Source organism: Euwallacea similis, chromosome 12 (assembly GCF_039881205.1).
Source record: "Euwallacea similis isolate ESF13 chromosome 12, ESF131.1, whole genome shotgun sequence".
In the NCBI taxonomy this organism is placed as follows: Eukaryota; Metazoa; Arthropoda; class Insecta; order Coleoptera; family Curculionidae; genus Euwallacea; species Euwallacea similis.
In genome coordinates, this window is record NC_089620.1 from 1,814,229 (window position 1) to 1,834,647 (window position 20,419).

The 20,419-nt window shown below is 35.2% G+C and overlaps 3 protein-coding genes across 3 annotated transcripts; 1 reads left to right on the forward strand and 2 right to left on the reverse strand.

Moving 5' to 3' along the window:
• Positions 1-1,734: 1,734 nt before the first annotated feature.
• On the reverse strand, positions 1,735-6,505 carry CBP (sarcoplasmic calcium-binding protein). The gene is made up of 5 exons (XM_066395423.1): positions 6,290-6,505; positions 2,984-3,148; positions 2,433-2,600; positions 2,228-2,368; positions 1,735-2,051 (listed from the first exon to the last, which is right to left on the reverse strand). Exons 1-5 carry the CDS (start codon positions 6,404-6,406, stop codon positions 1,821-1,823), a joined length of 822 nt encoding a protein of 273 aa, XP_066251520.1. The 5' UTR covers positions 6,407-6,505; the 3' UTR covers positions 1,735-1,820.
• A 1,091-nt stretch (positions 6,506-7,596) lies between these two features.
• Positions 7,597-16,467, forward strand: Br140 (bromodomain-containing protein 140). Its single transcript, XM_066395808.1, has 20 exons — positions 7,597-7,862; positions 7,921-8,102; positions 8,715-8,782; positions 8,842-9,073; positions 9,221-9,302; positions 9,377-9,558; positions 9,834-9,991; positions 10,045-10,211; positions 10,615-10,947; positions 11,263-11,363; positions 11,755-11,932; positions 11,989-12,165; positions 12,225-12,380; positions 12,442-12,601; positions 12,688-12,819; positions 13,075-13,204; positions 13,392-13,497; positions 13,876-14,104; positions 15,908-16,086; positions 16,330-16,467. Exons 1-20 carry the CDS (start codon positions 7,731-7,733, stop codon positions 16,444-16,446), a joined length of 3,201 nt encoding a protein of 1,066 aa, XP_066251905.1. The 5' UTR covers positions 7,597-7,730; the 3' UTR covers positions 16,447-16,467.
• Positions 16,321-20,244, reverse strand: LOC136412668 (uncharacterized). Its single transcript, XM_066395809.1, has 5 exons — positions 19,942-20,244; positions 19,618-19,887; positions 18,872-19,114; positions 17,886-18,077; positions 16,321-16,750 (listed from the first exon to the last, which is right to left on the reverse strand). Exons 1-5 carry the CDS (start codon positions 20,018-20,020, stop codon positions 16,665-16,667), a joined length of 870 nt encoding a protein of 289 aa, XP_066251906.1. The 5' UTR covers positions 20,021-20,244; the 3' UTR covers positions 16,321-16,664.
• Positions 20,245-20,419: the final 175 nt, after the last annotated feature.

The following is a 20,419-nucleotide window of genomic DNA, read 5'->3' on the forward strand; positions in this document are numbered from 1 at the left end:
GTGAGGTTTTAACTTTCACTTTTAATAACTCAACTTCGGGAGTTTTTTTATGACGTTTCCATGAATATATTATCATAATTGTAGTAAATTTCTAAAAGAGCATTTTTCCTCAAAAGTCACCGCTAAATTAATCTACAAAGTTATGGCATTAGGTGGATAAAAAAATCAAAACAAGTTAACAATCGTCCGCTCTAATATGTAATCTTAATAAAAACATCAAAACCAAAATGGTTTTTACGTAACGCGCTTTGGAAAATCTATAGATTAGTCATGGTGGCCCTATGCCATGGCCTCCTAGGTCCCCCTATTTGGCACCTCTCGATTTTTATTTATGAGACCTTACGAACAGTAAGGTTTACGTGTACCTGAGTAAATTAACACTCGATGTTTGGGGGAATTTATATTTCTTTCCCCTGGTCACTGATGCAAATTTAGTGGATTGCTTCCGTGGCTGGTTCTGGGGTTGCGATATCGAAGGACCACTTTCGTTTTTATCAGACAAGAGAAACTGAATTGAAACTCGTTTCGTTTTCACTCCTTTAAGTATGTATTTTACAAATATGCTTAATCTAAGGTTCTTTCTATGAGAGTACCTAGTCGCTGATGATTTCAAGAGTAAACTGACTTGACAAACCGAGTGGAAACCTCAATTCTCCATTCTCAATCCCCTTTCTGTTATCCTTCTAGTGACCGTAAAGCTACAATTAGTGAGATTGGAGGATCTCCGCACTCTGGGAATTGGCCTTTGTCGGCCTCTAGTTTTCTGCCTTTTGAAATCACCAGATGTTGTCTTTAAACTCTGGTCCTTTGAATCCAGTGTTGCACGGATGTATGGCTTCTTGGGAAATTTCGACGGTGTGGTTTTTATTTTACCGACAGCAAACGGTATTGCCAACAACTGTTATATACCACTTTCTGATGGTACCTCGGGTTTAGAATAAACCTTTGGGAATTCCCAAAAAGTCTGTGCTATGTTCAGACACTCGATATATGTAAATATTAATTTTTATTAAAAATTAATATCTATGTATAATACTATATCCTACTGCCTTAGTATCACCACTAAAATCGTTTAGATATAAACAATTTTTCAGTGTTCAACTTTTACGCTTAAAGAGCTAAGTATTTTGCATATTTAAAAATTAGTAGCAAAATTACTGTAACACAACTTGTCTTAACATAAAACAGGACCTAAAAATTCATTCCTGTTAGGTTTAAACTCTTAAACTTAGTATGTTTTCTATTGGGAAAACTAGTATAGCACGAGTTTTGCACCATTCCCCGAAAAAGAATAGGAATTAGTACAGTTTAATTTACAATATACTCTTCTGATTTATCCCCTGTATTCTTCTGCATGTCCTTTATTTTAACAATGTTTTGAATTTCACTAGTTTCAAAGTGTACCTACTGTAAATCGAGCAGTGATCTCTATAGGGAAAAGCATGTAGTAAAATTGAATGATCAAACGAATCATCAGAATTATACTAGCGCCTCGTCCGAAGAAATCACTTCCTCCAGTGATTAATTTGATCATTATAGTTCAAATAACAGATTTCTTTTTAAATGTTATAGAATGACCACAACGAGACTGCAGTACCTAGGATAAATCGAGCAGTGATATCTGACGGCCACGGTGCTTACAGGTAAGTTTGTTGATCATTCAATGATTCAAATACAACTTAGTATTAAATACTCCTATGAGTTTATTCGCAAATTTGGAAATTAATATACTTATTGGAATACCTAGTTAAATGCATAAGTAATATCGCTTAAATCGCTAGCAAATAATGTTCAGTAATATCTTAGCTTTTTTAGCCTACTTAGTGATCCACAAGGGGTCCCCAAAAGTACTTGGAAATCTTATCCTGGTCTTCTGTCAAGAAGAAGTCCCGACCGTGTTTGACAAATTCTTTGCTGCTAATCTTGCCATCTCCATTGGAATCTATAGCTCTGAAAGCCAATATGGCATCCTCTTCTTTCAGTCCCAAAATGTTAAAAAATATCTTGAACTCCTGCACGGTTATTTCTCCGGATTTGTCTTTGTCTACCGCCTAAAAAATACGTCCGGATTATCTTCGCTACTTCTCTAGAGTTAAAAAAAAATTATATGAAGCAATGGCAATGTTTTACGTCCCCTGTATGCCACAACATATTTGCCCGCCATTTCGGGACCCTGTATAAATACGAACTATGTTTTGACGTGCTTAAGAACACAACAGGTACTCGCCTTGAATAAATAAGGTAGAAAAGAGTGAGCCCGTCTCACCAACATTTTATCGTTAAGTACATGATGCATATTGTCTAAGAACTTTTCAACCGGCACCAAATTGTAAGCCGAAACTTCTCCAAACTGCTTTTCCCACAAATCCTAGGAAAGAATAATTTTCGTCCAAAAATATCACATGAAAATGGAAACATCAATAACATGTTACCTGAATTACTTGGTAGAATTCATTAGTATGCTTGTCACTGAGGTGCCCCAAATCGACAAATCCATCAGCCAACAATTTAAAGTCTTCAAACGAGATCACTCCGTCCTTATTCAAATCCAGGATAGCGTGGAAAGTTCGCATTTTTCTTCGCCAAAAATCGGAATTTCCCTGCAATAAAATATACAGGGCGTTAAAAAGTCCGTAATGCTACATAGATCCGTGACGCTACTGAAGTCCATGGCGTTACTTCAGGAACGTATTCTACATGTTAATCTCAAATAAAGTTTCAGATTTCTTTTTCTATATCGTTCGAAGTCAAAAACTTAAGAATTTTGGTAAGCGACAGCAAAATTAGATCAGGCATAATTGTGCTGAAAAGAAACTTTCAAATAACCAGTGACGTGAATTTGGGTGGAAGGAGCGCGTGCTTATCTTCCAGCAAAACGGCAGTGCTTTATGCATAAAAACTACCTTAATTTAACTTGTACAATTTAGTCCTGAAGTAGCAGCCAAGAATGTTCTAACACCCTGTATATTATGCGTAAGCTTACCCTTCTTCCTAGCCATTCTTCCAAATCACTGTCAGACTCTGAGCAGGATTGGTACTTTCGCTCTAGGTTCCTCTTAGGATGTCTGCTACTAAACCCTCTTGAAGCGATGTAATTATTGGGAAGTTTGGGAGCTAACAGACAGGAATACTGAGTGCATGTCAGAGCCTGTAAAAGGAGTATTTCTTGGAATCATGTAGGTGCCTAAAGCGAGTCGTGTCGAGTTGAGTCAAGTCAAACTTATGTCAAGTCGAGTCGAGTCGAGTTGTGTTGAATTGAGTCGAAGTCGTGTTAAATAGAACTGAGGATCCCCTTTCTGACCAGGACCACCAAAATTCCTTTCCGAGACCTGTAGCTCCGGGGCCCATTTTCGGATTATTTGTTTTTTCAACGTAAAATATAGGACTTCATTTGTTGAAATTTTAATTCCATGTCAGCCTCTGTTCTACTAGAATTAAATCTGTGAGATTTAACAAATGTTATTATAATTTGGCAGAACTAAACATCAATCAAGTTAAAAAAAGCTTGAATTTTTTAAAAATGCATTTATCTTTTAGAAATTTGCGTCTTTTTGCGCCGTTCGGAGGTCGAAAATTGATACGACAGCTTTAAGTGGCATGTAAAATTCGTGAACATTTGAATATAAGGCGTTTAAAGATACAGAAACTTGAAGGAAAATGGGTTTTTTAAGATGTTTAGTGAGATTTTCACTCAATTGATTTATTAGCCTGAATTTACTAATTTTACATTACTATGCGCCAACTTTCACCTTCAACTCTAGTAAAACAGATCCTATCATAAAATCCTATGTCCAATTATGTTAACCCGAACTAACCTGAACTAGCTCAAACCATGAGATTTTGCGAAATGTTGCAAGAGACTGAAAAGTGAGAAAACTCAATGCGGATTTCAGAAATTTGTCTAAAAGAATCAAAATATTAACAGAAAATAAAATGTGATAAATGAGAGCTCAAGACCCATCATTCCGCATCACCCCGTATATGACATCTAAGTCAAAAAATTTCCGTTTGTAGGAAACACTCGGCGTATGATATATAAACATTTTCAGCAAATTGCGATAAAAAAAGTAAACAAGTAATTAAAAAAAACTAAAAAAATAAAGTGTTTTTTAACACTTTTGTGTAGATCGAAGACGCAGGACATATCTTTATATGAACTTTTGGTCTTAAATTTAGCTCAGGATTCACCCATTAAAATGTATACCATCTATTCAGAAACACCCTGTAAACAACATTGTTTATCAATAATATTGAACCTTGAAGCAGAATTAATAAGTAGGGTTTATTGACCCTGAAATGGAAAATTACAAAAATGCATGACATACTTTCAAATCGCATTAAATTCATTTGCAAATCACTTCGTTCCGGCATTGAGTTTTTTTTTCCAACGAGAATCCGTATTAATTTTATTAAAAATGGTAAATAACATCTGAAAATATCAAAAATGAATTTCATTATCGTCTCGCACGATAATTTACTATCCACGCAACAAAGCAATTGGGTCAATTGACCGACTAAGTACTTCTCTCTGTATCTATTAACTGCTGCACCTACTGGGTCTACGTGAATGGAGAGACATAATATCTTCGTGTGAACAAGGGGTACATCACGTAGATCTAAATAATATGAATAATTTAGAGGTTTATTTGTTTGTTTGTTTACGCGATAACCTACATAATTTATTATTTACGCTTATTTGAACTTTCAGATGCCTCGATGTTCTGTTCGGTGTTATTCATATGCGGGCCTTAAGGTTGCAAAACATTCTTGTTTACGTGACCCAGAGCACAGCACTGGGAGTACTGACTCTTAATATCTACCTGTTGCCCCTTGATATGAAACAATAAGAACCCGATTTGTTCCGTTAGCTACGAATTAGGTTCTTATCTTTCTAGTTTACGTGAACCACTTAGTGAGCCATTTAGGTGGTTGTACGTGCTCATAAATTTTTCTTCGAAGCCTAAGAATATAAATCAATATTTATTCGACTCTTCTTTATCATATTTTTAATCTATTAGGCACATTAAGGACTTGCACCTATGCACCCATCTCTTTATGTTATTATTTAATTTGGTATTATCGTTTCCGATATCTTCTGATATATGTTTATTTTAACGCGAAAAGGATCGTTGTTATGTTCTGGAAACACTCAGAGAGTGCGTCAAATTGAATGCTTAAGGATCCAGAGCCTCAACTCCAGAGGTATCCAGAGTCAATATAGGGTCCATATCCGGCGATTGGGGCGAAAAATGGTGCCTCAAAAAATTAGAAATTTCCCTAAAAGTACCCAAAAGAGTGGAGGTACTCTTAACCAGTTTTCAGATTTTAAGCGCTGAGATTTTGAGACTCCAAGGAGCAACTGTATTCAGAATACAGATCAGAATGATCGCCTCGACGAGCTCTATCATCCTGTTCTGGCCGCGTTGCTCTATCTCATCTAGCTCTCAAAATACATGGACTGACTTTTATACTGATTTTCGCGATTTCGAAAGTCTCTCGATGTGAAGGTTCTTCAAATTAAATTTGAGAGCCTCAATGGAAATACCTAGGATCGGCCTAGGACCCACATCTGTCGATTAGAGCAATGAACCTCCCCCCGAAAGGTTAAAAATGTTCCTGAAAATTTCGTGAGGAGCGGGAAGTGCCCAATTTAAACCGCTTTTCAAATTGTAAGCGCTGATCTTTGACTGGTCGAAACCCGAAGAACCAATTCATTAAAAACTGTGTTAATCGCCTCGACGACTTTCACGCCGGGCCGAACAGGTTGGTCTCTTTATTTCAGTTTCCGAGATATGTACTTACTTTAATGCTGATGAGTACTAATTGGTACTGATTTAACGCTGATTATTTGGACAAAAACGTTTTATTAATTGTTTCACGCCGTAAGGGTTAAATTGACAATCAGTTGACCTACTTATGGCCAGTTTATTAATTCCCGGTAAAAGGGGTCTGCGGGCAAAACTGACGAATCTTCAAAAAAGGATCTTCAATTAATTGATTTCCTTAAGATGTCGTAATCTTCGGTTTAGACCTGATCTTTAAAACTTGCCACTAATCCGAATTCTACACCTAATACCTCAAGTCGGTAACTGATAACTCGGAAACTGGCAGAAAAACGACAAAAGAAATTAAACTTTAGCACTCGATATCTCAGAAACTGAAACGCTCATTAACCTTGGACATCTGACTTCAATATTTTTGATCTGCCTTCTAAACATATGCAAAAGAGAGATGGACAAAAAATCATCAAAATATTTAAGCCCATATGAGGGTAAGTAAATACACTTACCGAAGCAGCGTTCTTCCCAGTATCGCTCCTCAAATTTTCGACTGAGCATCTCAAAACGCTCAGTTTTTGAAGGTTCTTTCCTAACTTTACACCATTTCGAAAAATCGAAAGCGCCATGCTTGCGCCTACCCGTCAACAATGCGCACCGGTTTTGGAGATCAATGGCCTAAACGACTTAAGTAATGTTTAAGACGTTACTTAAAAGTCACTTTTTTTCTTCCGATAAAGAAATTTTGCCACTTAAACGAAAATGATTCAGGGAATGTATTGTTGCTCGGAAATTGTCCACCAGTAATGAGACGATAAAACCCGAAAACGCGATAAAGTTCTTTTACTTAACTGCGCTTTAAGCGACAGCTGCGGTCGTACTGAATACGCATCGTATACGAAAGCGTGGGGTACTTCTTTGCTTTCATTTTGTTGGTGATGTTTATTTAGTGCCTGTAACCCTGTTGTATCATAAGTTAATGAGTGCTATTGGGAGATAATATAATATATGTATGTTGTATAATCAGATGCGTGCAAGTGGCCGAAGGAGCGGTTCCACATTAAATTCTCTTTTCGGTTTTGTCCGTGAATATCTGTCTTGTGTTGTAAATTACTCTACTTTCTAGCAGAATTAACTTTCTATTAGAAAAATTTTGATGTATACGATGAACATAATTATTTGTCAAGTTGAGAGCATTGCGACCATATCAATCGTAGCCAATATAACCATGAAAAAATACCCATAATCAAACTGCTAGCAGTGCGGCAAAGTAGCCATTTTATTACTTACTCAAGATACAAAAGTTGTAGGTAGAACCGTAAATTTTTACAAGAGATTAACAAAAAAGCAATTAAGTAGCGTGCTTTTAACTAATACAACAATGCGCACCACAGTATCACGTTCAGGTGTACGCGTGGTTTCATAAGCAAAATTAGGCACGTTGTGCCCGCTGCAATCACCATCCCATCCCTGCTTGAGGTTTGAGGATGCCAGTTGATTGCCGGATTGAATAGACAACAGTGATATGGATCAAAATGATCTCTGTTAATTTTTTTATCAGTGATCAATCTAATTGAATCCTGATGATAGCCAGGCGGGTTCCTTGAAAATTACCTGGTAGGGATCAACCTTGTCCAAAATATTATTCTTGTATCTTGGTTTTGATTACTGCTGACAGATGGCGAGTCTGTCGGCCTACACTAAAGCAGCAATATGGCCAGCGAAGGCTGTCTGCGTCTGTCTAACATGTTATCAAACCTCGTAATAAAACAAGGATAGGTAAAAAGTCGGCCATATTGCCTTAATTAGTCATCTGTCAGTCGTAACCTTGCCAGAGGAAAACGCCATGGGTTTTGTTTTGTTTGGTTTTGAAGATAAATTTCAATGCCCCCAAACGCAAAATACGATAACAAAATAATAATAACAATACAATCATAGCCGATAACCAACGAAATGGGTGTTGGTTTCGACATTCTGGAACATTGTAAGAAAGCGAGGACTGACCATGGACCCCCATATAGATGCCCCCTTGATAAATGTGATAGAAGCTATAAAACTGTTTGTGGACTTCAGTATCATTTGAAGGTGATGTTTAGAGTAATCTGCAGAGCTTCCACGTTACAAAACTGTTATGCATAAATAGAGCTACAACCATGACAATCCCACACCGCAAACCCCGTCCACTCCCGTGACTCCAAAAACTAAAAAGGGACGCAAGAATCCAAAGTCTCTAGCTACACCTGCCATAGCACAAGACCCCGAACCACTGACATTTGAAGAAGCACAGAAAATGGTTCAGTTTGAGGTCAATGGTGTTGTTTGTAGGTGAGTTTTTGACTGTACATACTTAGTTTAGTATATGCATTCCAAGCATTCTGAAAAGCAGCACAACCACGTGCCAAAAATGCTAATAACAAGGAAGACAAAAGTTAGTTCTGAATTCTTAGAGCTTAATACCAAACTTGATTTCAGACCACAATATTTCAAACTATGATTCTGAGGGTTTTTAAGAAAATTGTCTGGGATTTTTCTCACTTCCATTGTCCAGTCTTATCCATAGATTTGTTCAGCCTTATTGAGGGTGCAAGAATGCATCTTGAAGGGCAATTTCCAAGAGTTGCAAGACTAGAATAAATAATAATACAGCTATCAGGAAAAAAACACTTTATTTTACTAGAGTTAAAACTGTACATCTTGGCAATTGTTAACTCGACGCTGCTAAATTCGCCCAAATAATTTAAATGAGCTTACTAACCAGTTAAAGATTTGAAAAAATGAATTTAGCTTCTTGTCTGTATCTTTTTATGTTTCAAATTACTATTCTACTGAAACACAAATAATTTTTTATAGATCTTTTCTTCTAATTCTTAGAATATTCATATAATATATCATCCTTTACGATTAAATACCTCTATTTATACATATATATTGATTTAGGTGGAGCATCAACGAACTTTTAGAGGTAACTTCGAAAGAAAAGACTCCTGAAGTATCAAAAACTGAAGGTTTGTATTACCAAACCTGTTTTCCTTTAAAAATACAAAATGTTTTTTTTTTGGTGAAGATGAAAGTAAGATCAAAGTAGACGAATCAACACTTCAACCTCTTGAACCAGTAGTTGAATTACCAAAAGCAAATTATAAAGAGCTTGAGGATTACAACATATGTGATGCACCACCAAGGCCCAATGCCTATATACGATTCATTGAGAAGAGCACCGAGGAGTTGGATGGAGAGGTTGAGTATGATGTTGATGAAGAAGATACTGCTTGGTTGGCTATAATGAATGATAGGAGGTATGGTTTGATTCAAGATAAATCTGATTAAAAAATTTTACATTATTGAGAATCACCATATAAGCCAGGAACCAATTTTCCTTCGGTTATCCAAGATTTTGCAACCCTCGTCGAATTTATCCAGTAAAAATAATCTTTTCTTTATAGGGAGACCCAGGGTTTAGCACCTGTAAGCGTAGATTCCTTGGAACTGCTTATGGATCGATTGGAGAAAGAATCATATTTTCAAGTAAGGTTATAACTGATTATTATTAATAATAAATATAACAGATATTTTTTAATTTTTTGTTTCATGTTTTACAGGCGGCTGTAAATGGTCATTCTAGTGGAGCAGTTGTTGATGAAGATGCAGTTTGTTGTATTTGCATGGACGGTGAATGCCAAAACACTAACGTAATTTTATTCTGTGATATGTGTAATTTGGCTGTTCACCAGGACTGTTATGGAGTACCGTACATACCCGAAGGACAATGGCTATGTAGAAGGTACGATGTTTTTAATGTTTCAAGTAAAATACCCATTATAGTCAAAAACAAACATTTGAAATTATAGTTTTTTTTTATCACAGTATATATTTTCAGTATTTTCTACTCTCATCTACCATCATTTGTCAATAATTAAAATCCTATTTTAGTTCTATATATTTATATATATTTTTTAGTTCTATGTATATAATTGCAAGGATATATATAATTGACTAAAGAAGACACAGTTGAAGGATTTTTGCATTATTTATCATCATATCACATTTATTTTCTAGATGCTTGCAATCTCCCAGCAGATCAGTAGATTGTGTTTTATGTCCCAACCAAGGCGGAGCTTTTAAACAAACTGACAGAGGAACATGGGCTCACGTAGTATGCGCCCTATGGATACCTGAAGTGCGTTTTGCCAATACTGTATTTTTAGAGCCCATAGGTAAACTCGTCTAGTATCAAAGCCATCACGATTTCACATTCATCATTCGCTAGATTCTATTGAAACAATTCCTGCGGCCCGTTGGCGCCTTACATGCTACGTCTGCAAACAAAAGGCTGTTGGTGCTTGCATCCAATGTCACAGGAATTCATGTTATGCAGCATTTCACGTTACATGTGCGCAGCAAGCTGGATTATATATGAGAATGGATGCGGTTAAGGTGAATTTCATTTACGTTATTACAGGGAAGAAAAGTCTAGCTTTATAAGTTCTCAGTCAGCCAGAGCTCGTAATATTTGAATCAAAACATATTTAAATTTAAAAACGGCTTGTAACTTGTCAGAACTTGTCGGAAAGAAATTATTCGTCAGTTTGTCAAAAAATTCCTACAAAATCCTGCTAAATTTTGCACAAGTTAATAGATGGTATCACTGTTTAATATAGCTAAAATTGTCATTTATCAAATCGTCAGAAAAGACTGAAATTGCGAAATATATTATTGTTTCTAATAGCTATTTTTTAACTATAATCAAAAAGATAATTTTTTTTTTTTATTTCTAAAACTTTTTCGTATATATAAATAACTGTTGCTCTATTCTTATTGGTTTATGAATTTTGTGTAGGGAGGCGAGGTCGCGGGGCAACCAGTGTTAATCCAGAAAATAGCGTTTTGCGATGTTCATGCCCCGAGCGAGTCTCATACTGAAAAAGGCGACCAGAAAAAAGAAGACGCTAGGAAAAAAATGATTCAAGCTAGGAAAGTTTTAGCCAAAAAGCGAACGTCGGCTCCAATTATATTGATTCCTACGATTCCCCCTGAAAGAATACAAGAAATTGCCTCCTTGGTAACCATTACCAAAAAATCGCAATTTATTCAGCGGCTTATAGCATACTGGACATTGAAGCGACAGTTTCGAAATGGGGTACCTTTGCTTCGACGATTGCAGAGTGCTCAGGTATTTTCGAACTATGATACGAAATACAATCGTACGCTTATGTACAATATTTCTGTGGTAACAGGGTAAAAGTACTTATGTCATAAAGCGTTGAATTAAAATATAGGCCAGCATAAAATTAGTTTAGATCAAACCAAATAAGAAATAGTCAGTTTTTCTCAATCAAAATTTATTTTTAATGTAATACATAATATAAGCCCATTTTCGCAAAAAAATGACTGTCACCACAGATTTTTCATATGTTATCAATGTTGGTGTACAGATTTCAACTATAGACGTCATTTACACGTTATCATTAATACATATTTTGTTCAGGGTGGTACTCGAGATTCCAACACCAGTAACGTCGACACAATTGAGCTGTGTAGGCAATTGAAATATTGGCAATGTTTACGACAGGATTTGGAAAGAGCTAGGTAAATAACAAAATTTAAGTAATAATAGCATGCTGCACACCAAGGTTGTGAAATGCATCCTTATGACTCGAACGTCCAGTTTAAATTACGAAGCGTGCAACGCCGAAGGATCTAAGATGTGAGGGTTATAAGCATTTCACACTGGAGTATATATACTATTTTTCCACTATTAGATTTGCTGAGATTATAATAAATTTGCCAAAATTAAGAATAAATTATATGAGAAACCCAAAGGTGCACAGCGTCTTAAACCATAATATCAACATGATGTTTCATTTGACATTCATTTCTCCATCAACCATTTTCATTAGCTCATTAGATAAATAATAAGCCATAATAAAAATCATTATTAACCTGTAAGCAAGAAAACTTAACTCGCAACATCTTATAGGTTATTGTGTGAGTTGGTGAGAAAACGTGAAAAAATGAAACTCGAATATACCAGAGTATGTGAAAAGATACTTCTCGTTAAACTAAAACCATTAGAAGCTAGTTTAAGGAAAGTTCTCGATTTGATAGGAGCCAAAGATACCAACGAAATTTTTACAGAACCCGTTGACTTAGAAGAGGCAAGGACCCTTAAACAATTAAAGAGAAAATCAAATTTCATAGTCATTAAATTCAGGTACCAGATTATACCACAGTAGTTACCGATCCTATGGACTTGAGCACAATGAGACAAAAACTAACCGATGGATTATATCCAGACTTAGCATCGATGGAGAAAGATTTCAATCTCATGATCACTAATTGTTTAGCATATAATAACAAAGATACAGTGTTCTACAAAGCCGGCATTAAGGTAAAATTAATTTAATAATGAAATAAAATAAAGCATTTTTATAATTTGTCGATAATTAGATGCGTGACCAGTGCGGGACTATTTTTCGGCAAGCCAAAAAAGAACTGGAATCGGCCGGATTATTGAAAGTTGAAAAGGAGGCGAAAAAACCTCAACTTGTCGGATCAGAAGAAGCTCTAGTTTCAGATATTGACAAAGAGCTGGAAAATTTACAAGTAGTAATAGTTAAATATATAAAAGATATGTTACATTAAAAAAATAAATTTAATATTTTAGGGGAAATCCGGATCGGAAGTAATAGCTAAACTGGAGGATTTGTTAGTGAGAAGTCAATCGTTAAAACATGGTCTTGCCCGTGCCAAACGTGTCAAAGCGGTGCGCAGCGAACTTAATAAAGCCAAGAGAAATGCCAAATCGTCTCCTGACGTTGGTCAAGGTATAATCATTTGTCATGTTAAGCTAAGAATAATTACTTTTTCTACAAGTCACTTGTCATGTTTTACGATTTATTGGTGCTTCAAGATAAGACCGAAACGGAATCCCAACCAACTGAAAGCCAAGAATCAGAAGTGGAGCATACTACTGATGCATTATCACAGACAAACAGTGAAGCAGAGGACCCTGATGGGAATACAACTCTTTCTAGTTTAAATCGTAAGTTACGAATTTATTAAAAAATTAAATTTTCGTGAAAGCTGTATGTTTTTTCCTGACTTTATTTAAACGAAACAGGAAATGCCTAACTTCTTCCGAATTTAACCGACCTTTCGAAGATCCCAGTTGTGATCATTGTAAAAATTATGTGAATAGTATTTTATTTTAAAGTCTTTTTAGAAAAAAATTTAAAATTAAAAACAAAATACTTAGTTATTGATAAGTTGTGATTATGTCATTATATCCATTGGCTAGCTGAAGCACCAGCCGGCGTAAGTAGAAGATCAACATTCCTCTTTGCCAAGAAAAGTCAGGTTTCAGCTGTGAAAGAAGAAGGCAAAGAAAAAATCGATTCTGAAATTTCTGCAGGAACGTCGCCCTATAGGTAAGTCATTGACGATAATTTCAAAGCTAGTTGTCTAAGAATACAAATCAACTAGTTAAAATTACCGTCACCGTATTAGATATTGGCGATGCGACTCTTTTGTGTAGAAAAAAACTGTTCATTTGATTTATTACATATATATTTGTATGTGTATATTATACAAAAAACTATCAATTGTTGATTATAGAAAGAAGAGCAAGGCAGGAAAACGCTCTCGTACTGCTGGAACAGTTCATACAACAATGGATCTTACTAACTTGACCAAAGATTCAGAAATCCCCGATAGTTTTAAGGTAAACTGCTTATTGAATAATTGTGCTATTTAGAGGATCAGTACGGTAAAACTAAACGGTGTATACGGGTTGTTTCTTGTAATCGGGTCATTGCATTTTTCTACTATATAGTGGTATTTTTATAAAATAAAAAGTTCAGGATGCTGGTGTTGATTTAAAGAAGCAAAGTTAACAATCTTAGGTAAGCTAATACATTTAAAAATACATGGAAGCGCAAAAGGAGAAGGGGGCTGAAGTTTATCCCTCCTGGCGTGTGAAGCGTTATTATCCAAACAATCAAAATTAAATAACAGTCATAATGTTAGTTGGATTACTGTTACATAAATGCTGACAAAAGCATCAATGTTTAAGTAACATTTCTCTAAATCCCATATCCAGATTTACAGGGCGGGAAAGCAAACCACTGACGACGAAAGAAGTGACAGCGACAACTCCTTATCCACCTGCTACTCGCACGACCCAAGCGAGATCTCGAGTGACGAGGACAGCGACACAGCAGTAGAGAGCGGAATAGAAAAAGTCCTGCAACCTCTACAGTTAGTTTGGGCTAAATGTCGTGGATACCCGTGGTATCCCGCACTCATTATCGATCCAGAAATACCCAAAGGTGAGCCTATGCTCTGTCTAAATAATCTCAATACAGAAATGGTATTTACTAGAAAAAAAATTATTAAAAATTTATGTTGTGAAGTACGAACTTCCAATATAATCAAATTAATAACTGCTATTATAGTATAGTGAATTTTAACCACTGCTGTCGGCTAAATAGTCTTAAAGCTTCTAAGCCATAATAGCTTTAATCATCGGTAACCAAACATAGAAAATTGCGAACCAAAAAGCTCCGATTACAATTCCGAAATAAATTACGTACCAAGTATATTGCTCACATTTGTTATCGTCATTCAAAGACGTGGAGAGGATAGCGTTTTTCTTAGGTTTGTGGAGAGAGGTGTCTTCCATGGAAATGGTTCTACTTACTAAAGGACTGATATCTCCAAACTCATACTGTCCACAATTTTCTTTTAAAAAAACTGTAGCTTCTTCAATGTTATGAATGCACAGCCCATCGAGATCCTTTGTTAACGATTGATTTTCTAGGAAAGTAAAATCACGTTTATTCATTTAGATAGGTGAGCATACAACATGAAAACAGTGGGGATAAGGAGTAACGGGTTTTTCTGATTTATTTTTGTGATTGTATGTGCAATTTATAGCATTTTTTCTGGACTATTTAAACACCTGAATGAAAAAAAGTGGTTTTGTAAAGTACGCAGAAATGTTTACTTTTTCTGAAAAAATTCTTGTTAACTAAATGTTAACTTACGTGATTTCGTTTCACAATCTTTCAAGGAGTAGTTTGACGTTGGGAGTCTCTTAAAGATCCTGCAGGTCTGTTTCTCCACTTCATATTTTATCAGTTCTATTTGTCTTGCGGATAGGATATTTTCTACACGCCCTTCAATCATTTTGAAGACTTATCTACAAGCAACTGCTTGACTTAGATATCGAAAATTAGTAGTAAATAATATTTTCAGAAATTCGAGATTTCACGATGATAAAACTTGCCGTTAGTAAAACTACATTAAGTCGCACTAGTACTATATAAACTCACTGCAATCCTATTTGCAATATTTTACTCCTTATTACTAGGAAGACAATGGGATTGTCTTATCAATAATGATTGAGTGAAACAAAAATTTCGTCACTAGTTATCACAAACATTATCATTTTTGTGTTTTACGATCCCTTGTAAAATTTGACGGCTTCGACTAATTTGAAATTTAATTATCGTTGAAGGTGAGATTATCACATTATTTTGTAATTTGCAATGGTTGTGGTTTACGCTATTATTTATAAGATCGTAAGTTAAGCCTTAATTGAAACTCCTGTACTCGCCTGTTTTTCCGCATGTGTGGCGTTGATATTTTTTAAAAAAGAACATGTCAAAAGCTGTTAATAATTTTTGATATATCTTTGTTTTAAGATAAATGACAGTCAACTAAAAAAATCAATGGCTTACTGAGTTGCAAATAAAAAGTAAATGGGCTTTATACAAAATTTGGACATTGTAAAATACACAGTGCGCGTCTAAAGTACGTCTCCGCCCTTGGAATTTCGGTACAAATTGTAATATCGATTTAAAATTAAGGGTATATTATAAGGCATAAAATAACTAAGTTTTGACAAAAGTTAGTTTCAAAATGGCGACTGGGTGCCCGAAATGGGCCAAATTTTACCTAATCTTAAAGATATTTTGATACGAGTAAATACTAAAAAGTTTTAAACACTGATACCACATGTTTCGTTATTGTAGGTTAAAATATGGTTAAAAATAAGATTTTACTTACGCAAAAAGTATAGAAAATACTGAAAGAAAAAAGCCTGAAATAATAATTTTGTTGGTCTTCAGACTTTGTTTACAAAGGCGTTCCGCTCCCAACTCCTCCCCGCGAAGTATTAGATTTATCTGCTAAAGCAACCGAACACGTTTACCTGGTTCTATTTTTTGATGCCAAAAGAACCTGGCAGTGGCTTCCCGCCGAAAAATTGGAATTAATGGGTATTAACACAGAAAAAGATGAAGCAAAAGTAAGTTTTGTATTCTCATTCCCCTTAATTTTATATTTAATATTTATATTAGAGTACCTATAGTCGAAAGTAGTCTTATCTGGCATGTTCAAATTTAACTAACCAGAACTACACAGTAATTAGCCATAATAATGAAATTGAAGTTAGAAATTTGATATTGAAGGTGGACCTGCCAATTTAGACTGCTTTTGACTGCAATTGATATTCTTTTCCTCAAAAGTCAAGCATTTTCCATTTTCACAGGCAAATGAACCTCGTAAACAATCCGACAGAAAGGCTGTTAAAAAGGCATATGAGAATGCCTTAAATTACATTCAGCAAATAAGTGACGCCAACGATGAATGCAAAGAAGTGCCATAATCGGCATGAAATTTTTAGATATTTTTGATGTCCTAAGCTGGAAAACCCGTGTCTAGTATTAAGAGTAAAGTTTTTTACATGATTATTGTGCTTAGTTTCATAAGAGACAATATACTATGTATCTAATTCAATAGTAGTACTAATGACTTTTATTACCATCCCCACTAATAAATAATGTAAGTGCAATGCTTTTGTAGTTATCCTCCCCTCAACTGTGGCTAAGTATGATGGTTTAGAGGAAGGTTGCCTTCTTTTGATTTTGCAGCCGTGTGTTGTTTTCTCTTCTTTATTCGTTTACTCTTGTCTGAAAAAAGGAAGGTTATAGAGCCCTCTACGACCTGACAAAATTTCAATAAGAGCTACTAGAAAGTGAAGAGAATGACAAGGCGATACACTTTCTAAGTTTCTGTTATGAGAAAATTGCTTTGAAGAGGATCAGGTTACATAGAGAGATGGACGTCAGTGGTGAGGTAGCACAGTGAGATCTTTCAACTTGGCCTTTGAGAATAGCAGTGCCCTAAAATGAGCTGTTATAAAGAGACATAGCTAGAAGAGCTACGCTCAATGATAACTCATGTTTCCGAAAAAAAAACTTTTTGTTCTAAGGACTTTTAGCGTTATACTTGTTGTCCATTTTTCATCAGTTTTACGCGACAAACAATTATAATTTACATCTTCAGCCCAGAATATATTACTTTTCCTTCTAGATACACAATATACCATTTTTTGCAACCTCTAGAAGTGACAAGTTTCTGGTCTATTTTGACGTCGCAAAAGTCTTTGTTGTAGGTAGGTCCAGGTTTCTCATGAATGTGACTAAGAATATCCATCACCCCGGAACCAACGCTATAACTGGCGGATCCCGGGTAAGTGTTTAACTTCAAATTAACGTACATAATTTAATCTTGAACCGCAGAAAAATAGTATGTGTATCTTGTACAGAAAGATCATATTCTCGACTGCTGATGCTTGTTAACCTGGGCTATCAATTTACATTATCGGCTAGAAATATATTTCTATTCCTACTAGATGTACAGTATACTGTTTTGAAAACATCTGAATCTGAAAGTCTTTGAAGGTCTATAACCAAGCAGGGCCGGTCCCTAAAAATATATATGGAAATAGAACATTTTTAATACTCCATGGGAGTCCAAGCTGAAAGCATCTTTAATCGTTATAAGAATACTATAAGAAAACACGCTGTACCTACATATTATTCCAATTTAATAAAAATCTCGGGTTGTCTTCTCTTTTTTTTATATATCCGAAAACATGACACATAAATTGATCTTCAAAGAGAGCTCTTAATGAGCATTTGAATGTACACATTTTTCTTAATTTAACAGTCTTAGGTACTGCCAAACTATCAAGATCCCAATGGTCCTCATTATAAAAGTGATCACCTTGTAGAAGGGTAAGAGAACCGATAAAATTCTTACCTTCCCATAGTTCTGGTCCAGGTTCTACTTCAAACTGAGATGCTAAAGGAAATTGCGGCAATTCTTGGTAATTTTGTTGATAAATATCATAGGGTCTTCTAGACTCCTCACGCTGCGATGGTACGTAAATTATTTCCAGTGGTTGATCTTCTCCTTCAACGTAATTGTCGCCATCTGTCTCTTCGTCTGAACCTATACGTAAATGCTGTGCGGTTCTTCCAAAATTGCATTGATCGTTTATGGAAAACTTATATGCAATAAAGAAAAATCTGGAAACTTGATAGGGTCCCTACTTACAAAGTGTCCAGATTTCCTATGCCTCTCCCAGGTATTTCTCTTATTAATGGAAATAAAAGAATGCCGTTTTTACGGAGTTCGGTTACTGTTTTTGTGAAGCAAGTGATGGTATAAACAAACTTTTCACATTAATCTCCGCATTTGCCATACAGGATGATTTACGCTTTCTATTCAGTTTTCAGAAAAGTAAAAAGATTTTATGACATACATTTTATTTATATTTAATTCACGTTAAGTCATTTAATTTTTATAGTTTTGATGGGGTGTAAAAAAATAATAATAAACGAAAATAAATAAAAATTGATAAATATTTTTAAAAAAGTTTCCAAAGCTGTGAACGAAATAATTCAAAATATCTAATGACGTATAGGGATCACATTAAAAAAACCATAAGTTCAGTTAATCACAGTAAAACCGTATGTGGCAGAAAATATCAATTACCCCACTGGATTCTACGTGAGAAAATCTATCAAATATCGTTTAGACTATTTTGTGGTCTGAAAAGACAATCAATTTATGAGGAGGTCCCAAAATAACAAGGTTTCAAAATCACCCTCCTGCAAAAAACTTGCAAAATTCTCGTGGAAATTCTGTCAATGCCTTCGTTCATAACACACAAAAAGTAACCACAACTTCGCATAAGTTGAAGTAATTTGTTATTCCAAAATATTTTAAAAAATAGTTTATACCTTCAGATTCTGATCCACCCTCTGGTTCCACTTCTGGACCAGCTACTGATGATTCCTCACAAATGACGTAACACCCGTCCAGCCTCATTCTTTCATTGAAACCAGTGTGATGACCGAAGAGACGAGGTTTGACCCCCTTTTTTAGCATAATTGTTTGCTTCCTTAATGCATGTCTCCGGTGTTCATGTGCTTTTTCTTTTAGTTGGGTTTTTTGTCGTGTGTCCTTTTGGTGGGCGTGTCTATCTAAGGCCCAGCTGTATATTTTAATTTCTAAATCCACCTGCAGTTGAAATCTAGATTTTGACATACAGAGAATGGAATATACGTCCAATTGAAAACTAAAACTGCAATTCGTGTTTAAAATCAAGGTATACAACAGAGCCTAAGGCTAGTTTGCCTTAGGTCCGATTTTTCTATTTGAATATTATGCTATTAGGCGATAATTGCGAATCTAGGAGTGGAGAAACTTATTGATTGGTCACAGGAAATTTATCTTTCTAACAAAGAAAGTGGGTGCAACTTCGTCTAATGACCTAATTGTTCCTCAAGCTCGATTGTAAATCTTAATTTTGAAATTTTCCTGCATTAAAATCTAGATTTTTATTTTTTTTTCGATCCTCTGAACTTTTCTTAATTATTTTTTTCTAACTTTAACTTTTTTTAATTTCTTCTAACTTTTTAACTTTTTTTTTTTTTTAATTTAAACTGCATTTCGCGTCGGCCGATGACCACACCTCAACACTTACTATGTATCTGTTTTGCTGCCCTTGCAGTTTCATTCTGATAAATAGTACTATTATTTTCAATGATCTCTTCACTATCTTCAGTCGTTGTGGAAGGCTTTAACGTTGTGACCACCACGGGGGGCTTGGAAATGGTGTTATTGTTAGAGGTGCAATTTTGAATAAAATTGGGGGGTAAAGGGTAAACAGGTTGACCTGGACATATTAGATCGCATTTTTGTTCTGCTCCTTGTCGCGATTGTAACTTTTTTGTGTGCTTATTTTTAGGTGAACCTAGAATTCATTGCGAGTCAAATAAAATTGATTTGCTTTTGAAGGAATACCTACCTGATGCAATAATAGCAACAGCGGCAACTAAGAAGCAACAACTCAATGTGGATCTCTTTAAACGTTCGATATTACCCATTTTTACGGTATTACTCAGGCTTGAAGCACTTTATAATTTCAAATGGAACTTACAAAGTCGTGACAATGGCTAAACAGTTTATCCGAAAATATTTGAGGCATGCTAACGTTTTCACTTGAACAAAAACTTGGTAAAGGATAAACAAACATTTTCAAGTGCCTACTCATAGAATATTCATAAGATTGTCCCTGCTACGATAATATTCAAATCGTACTTGGGCGCAAATTAGTTTTCCATTTTTATTGTAGTCATTTATTACCGATTGACGGACAATAGTAATTCCCGTACAAATCAGTGAAATCTGAGTCCGAATTTCAATCAACAGGAACACAAAGCAGCAAGTTTTGAATTTTTCATACCCATGGCTAACGTAAATTTGATAAGCTCTAAACTAGAACT

Coding starts and splice junctions, on each gene's coding strand:
- CBP (XM_066395423.1), bottom strand. CDS start 6,406: ATGGCGCTTTCGATTTTTCGAAATGGTGTAAAGTTAGGAAAGAACCTT. Junction 3,149..6,289: donor CTGGGAAGAACGCTGCTTCG/GTAAGTGTATTT, acceptor CTCCTTTTACAG/GCTCTGACATGCACTCAGTA. Junction 2,369..2,432: donor AATTCTACCAAGTAATTCAG/GTAACATGTTAT, acceptor ATTCTTTCCTAG/GATTTGTGGGAAAAGCAGTT.
- Br140 (XM_066395808.1), top strand. CDS start 7,731: ATGGGTGTTGGTTTCGACATTCTGGAACATTGTAAGAAAGCGAGGACT. Junction 7,863..7,920: donor GACTTCAGTATCATTTGAAG/GTGATGTTTAGA, acceptor ATGCATAAATAG/AGCTACAACCATGACAATCC. Junction 8,783..8,841: donor TGAAGTATCAAAAACTGAAG/GTTTGTATTACC, acceptor TTTTTGGTGAAG/ATGAAAGTAAGATCAAAGTA.
- LOC136412668 (XM_066395809.1), bottom strand. CDS start 20,020: ATGGGTAATATCGAACGTTTAAAGAGATCCACATTGAGTTGTTGCTTC. Junction 19,888..19,941: donor TGTTGCTATTATTGCATCAG/GTAGGTATTCCT, acceptor AATGAATTCTAG/GTTCACCTAAAAATAAGCAC. Junction 16,751..17,885: donor TGGACCAGAACTATGGGAAG/GTAAGAATTTTA, acceptor TCCTTTTTTCAG/ACAAGAGTAAACGAATAAAG.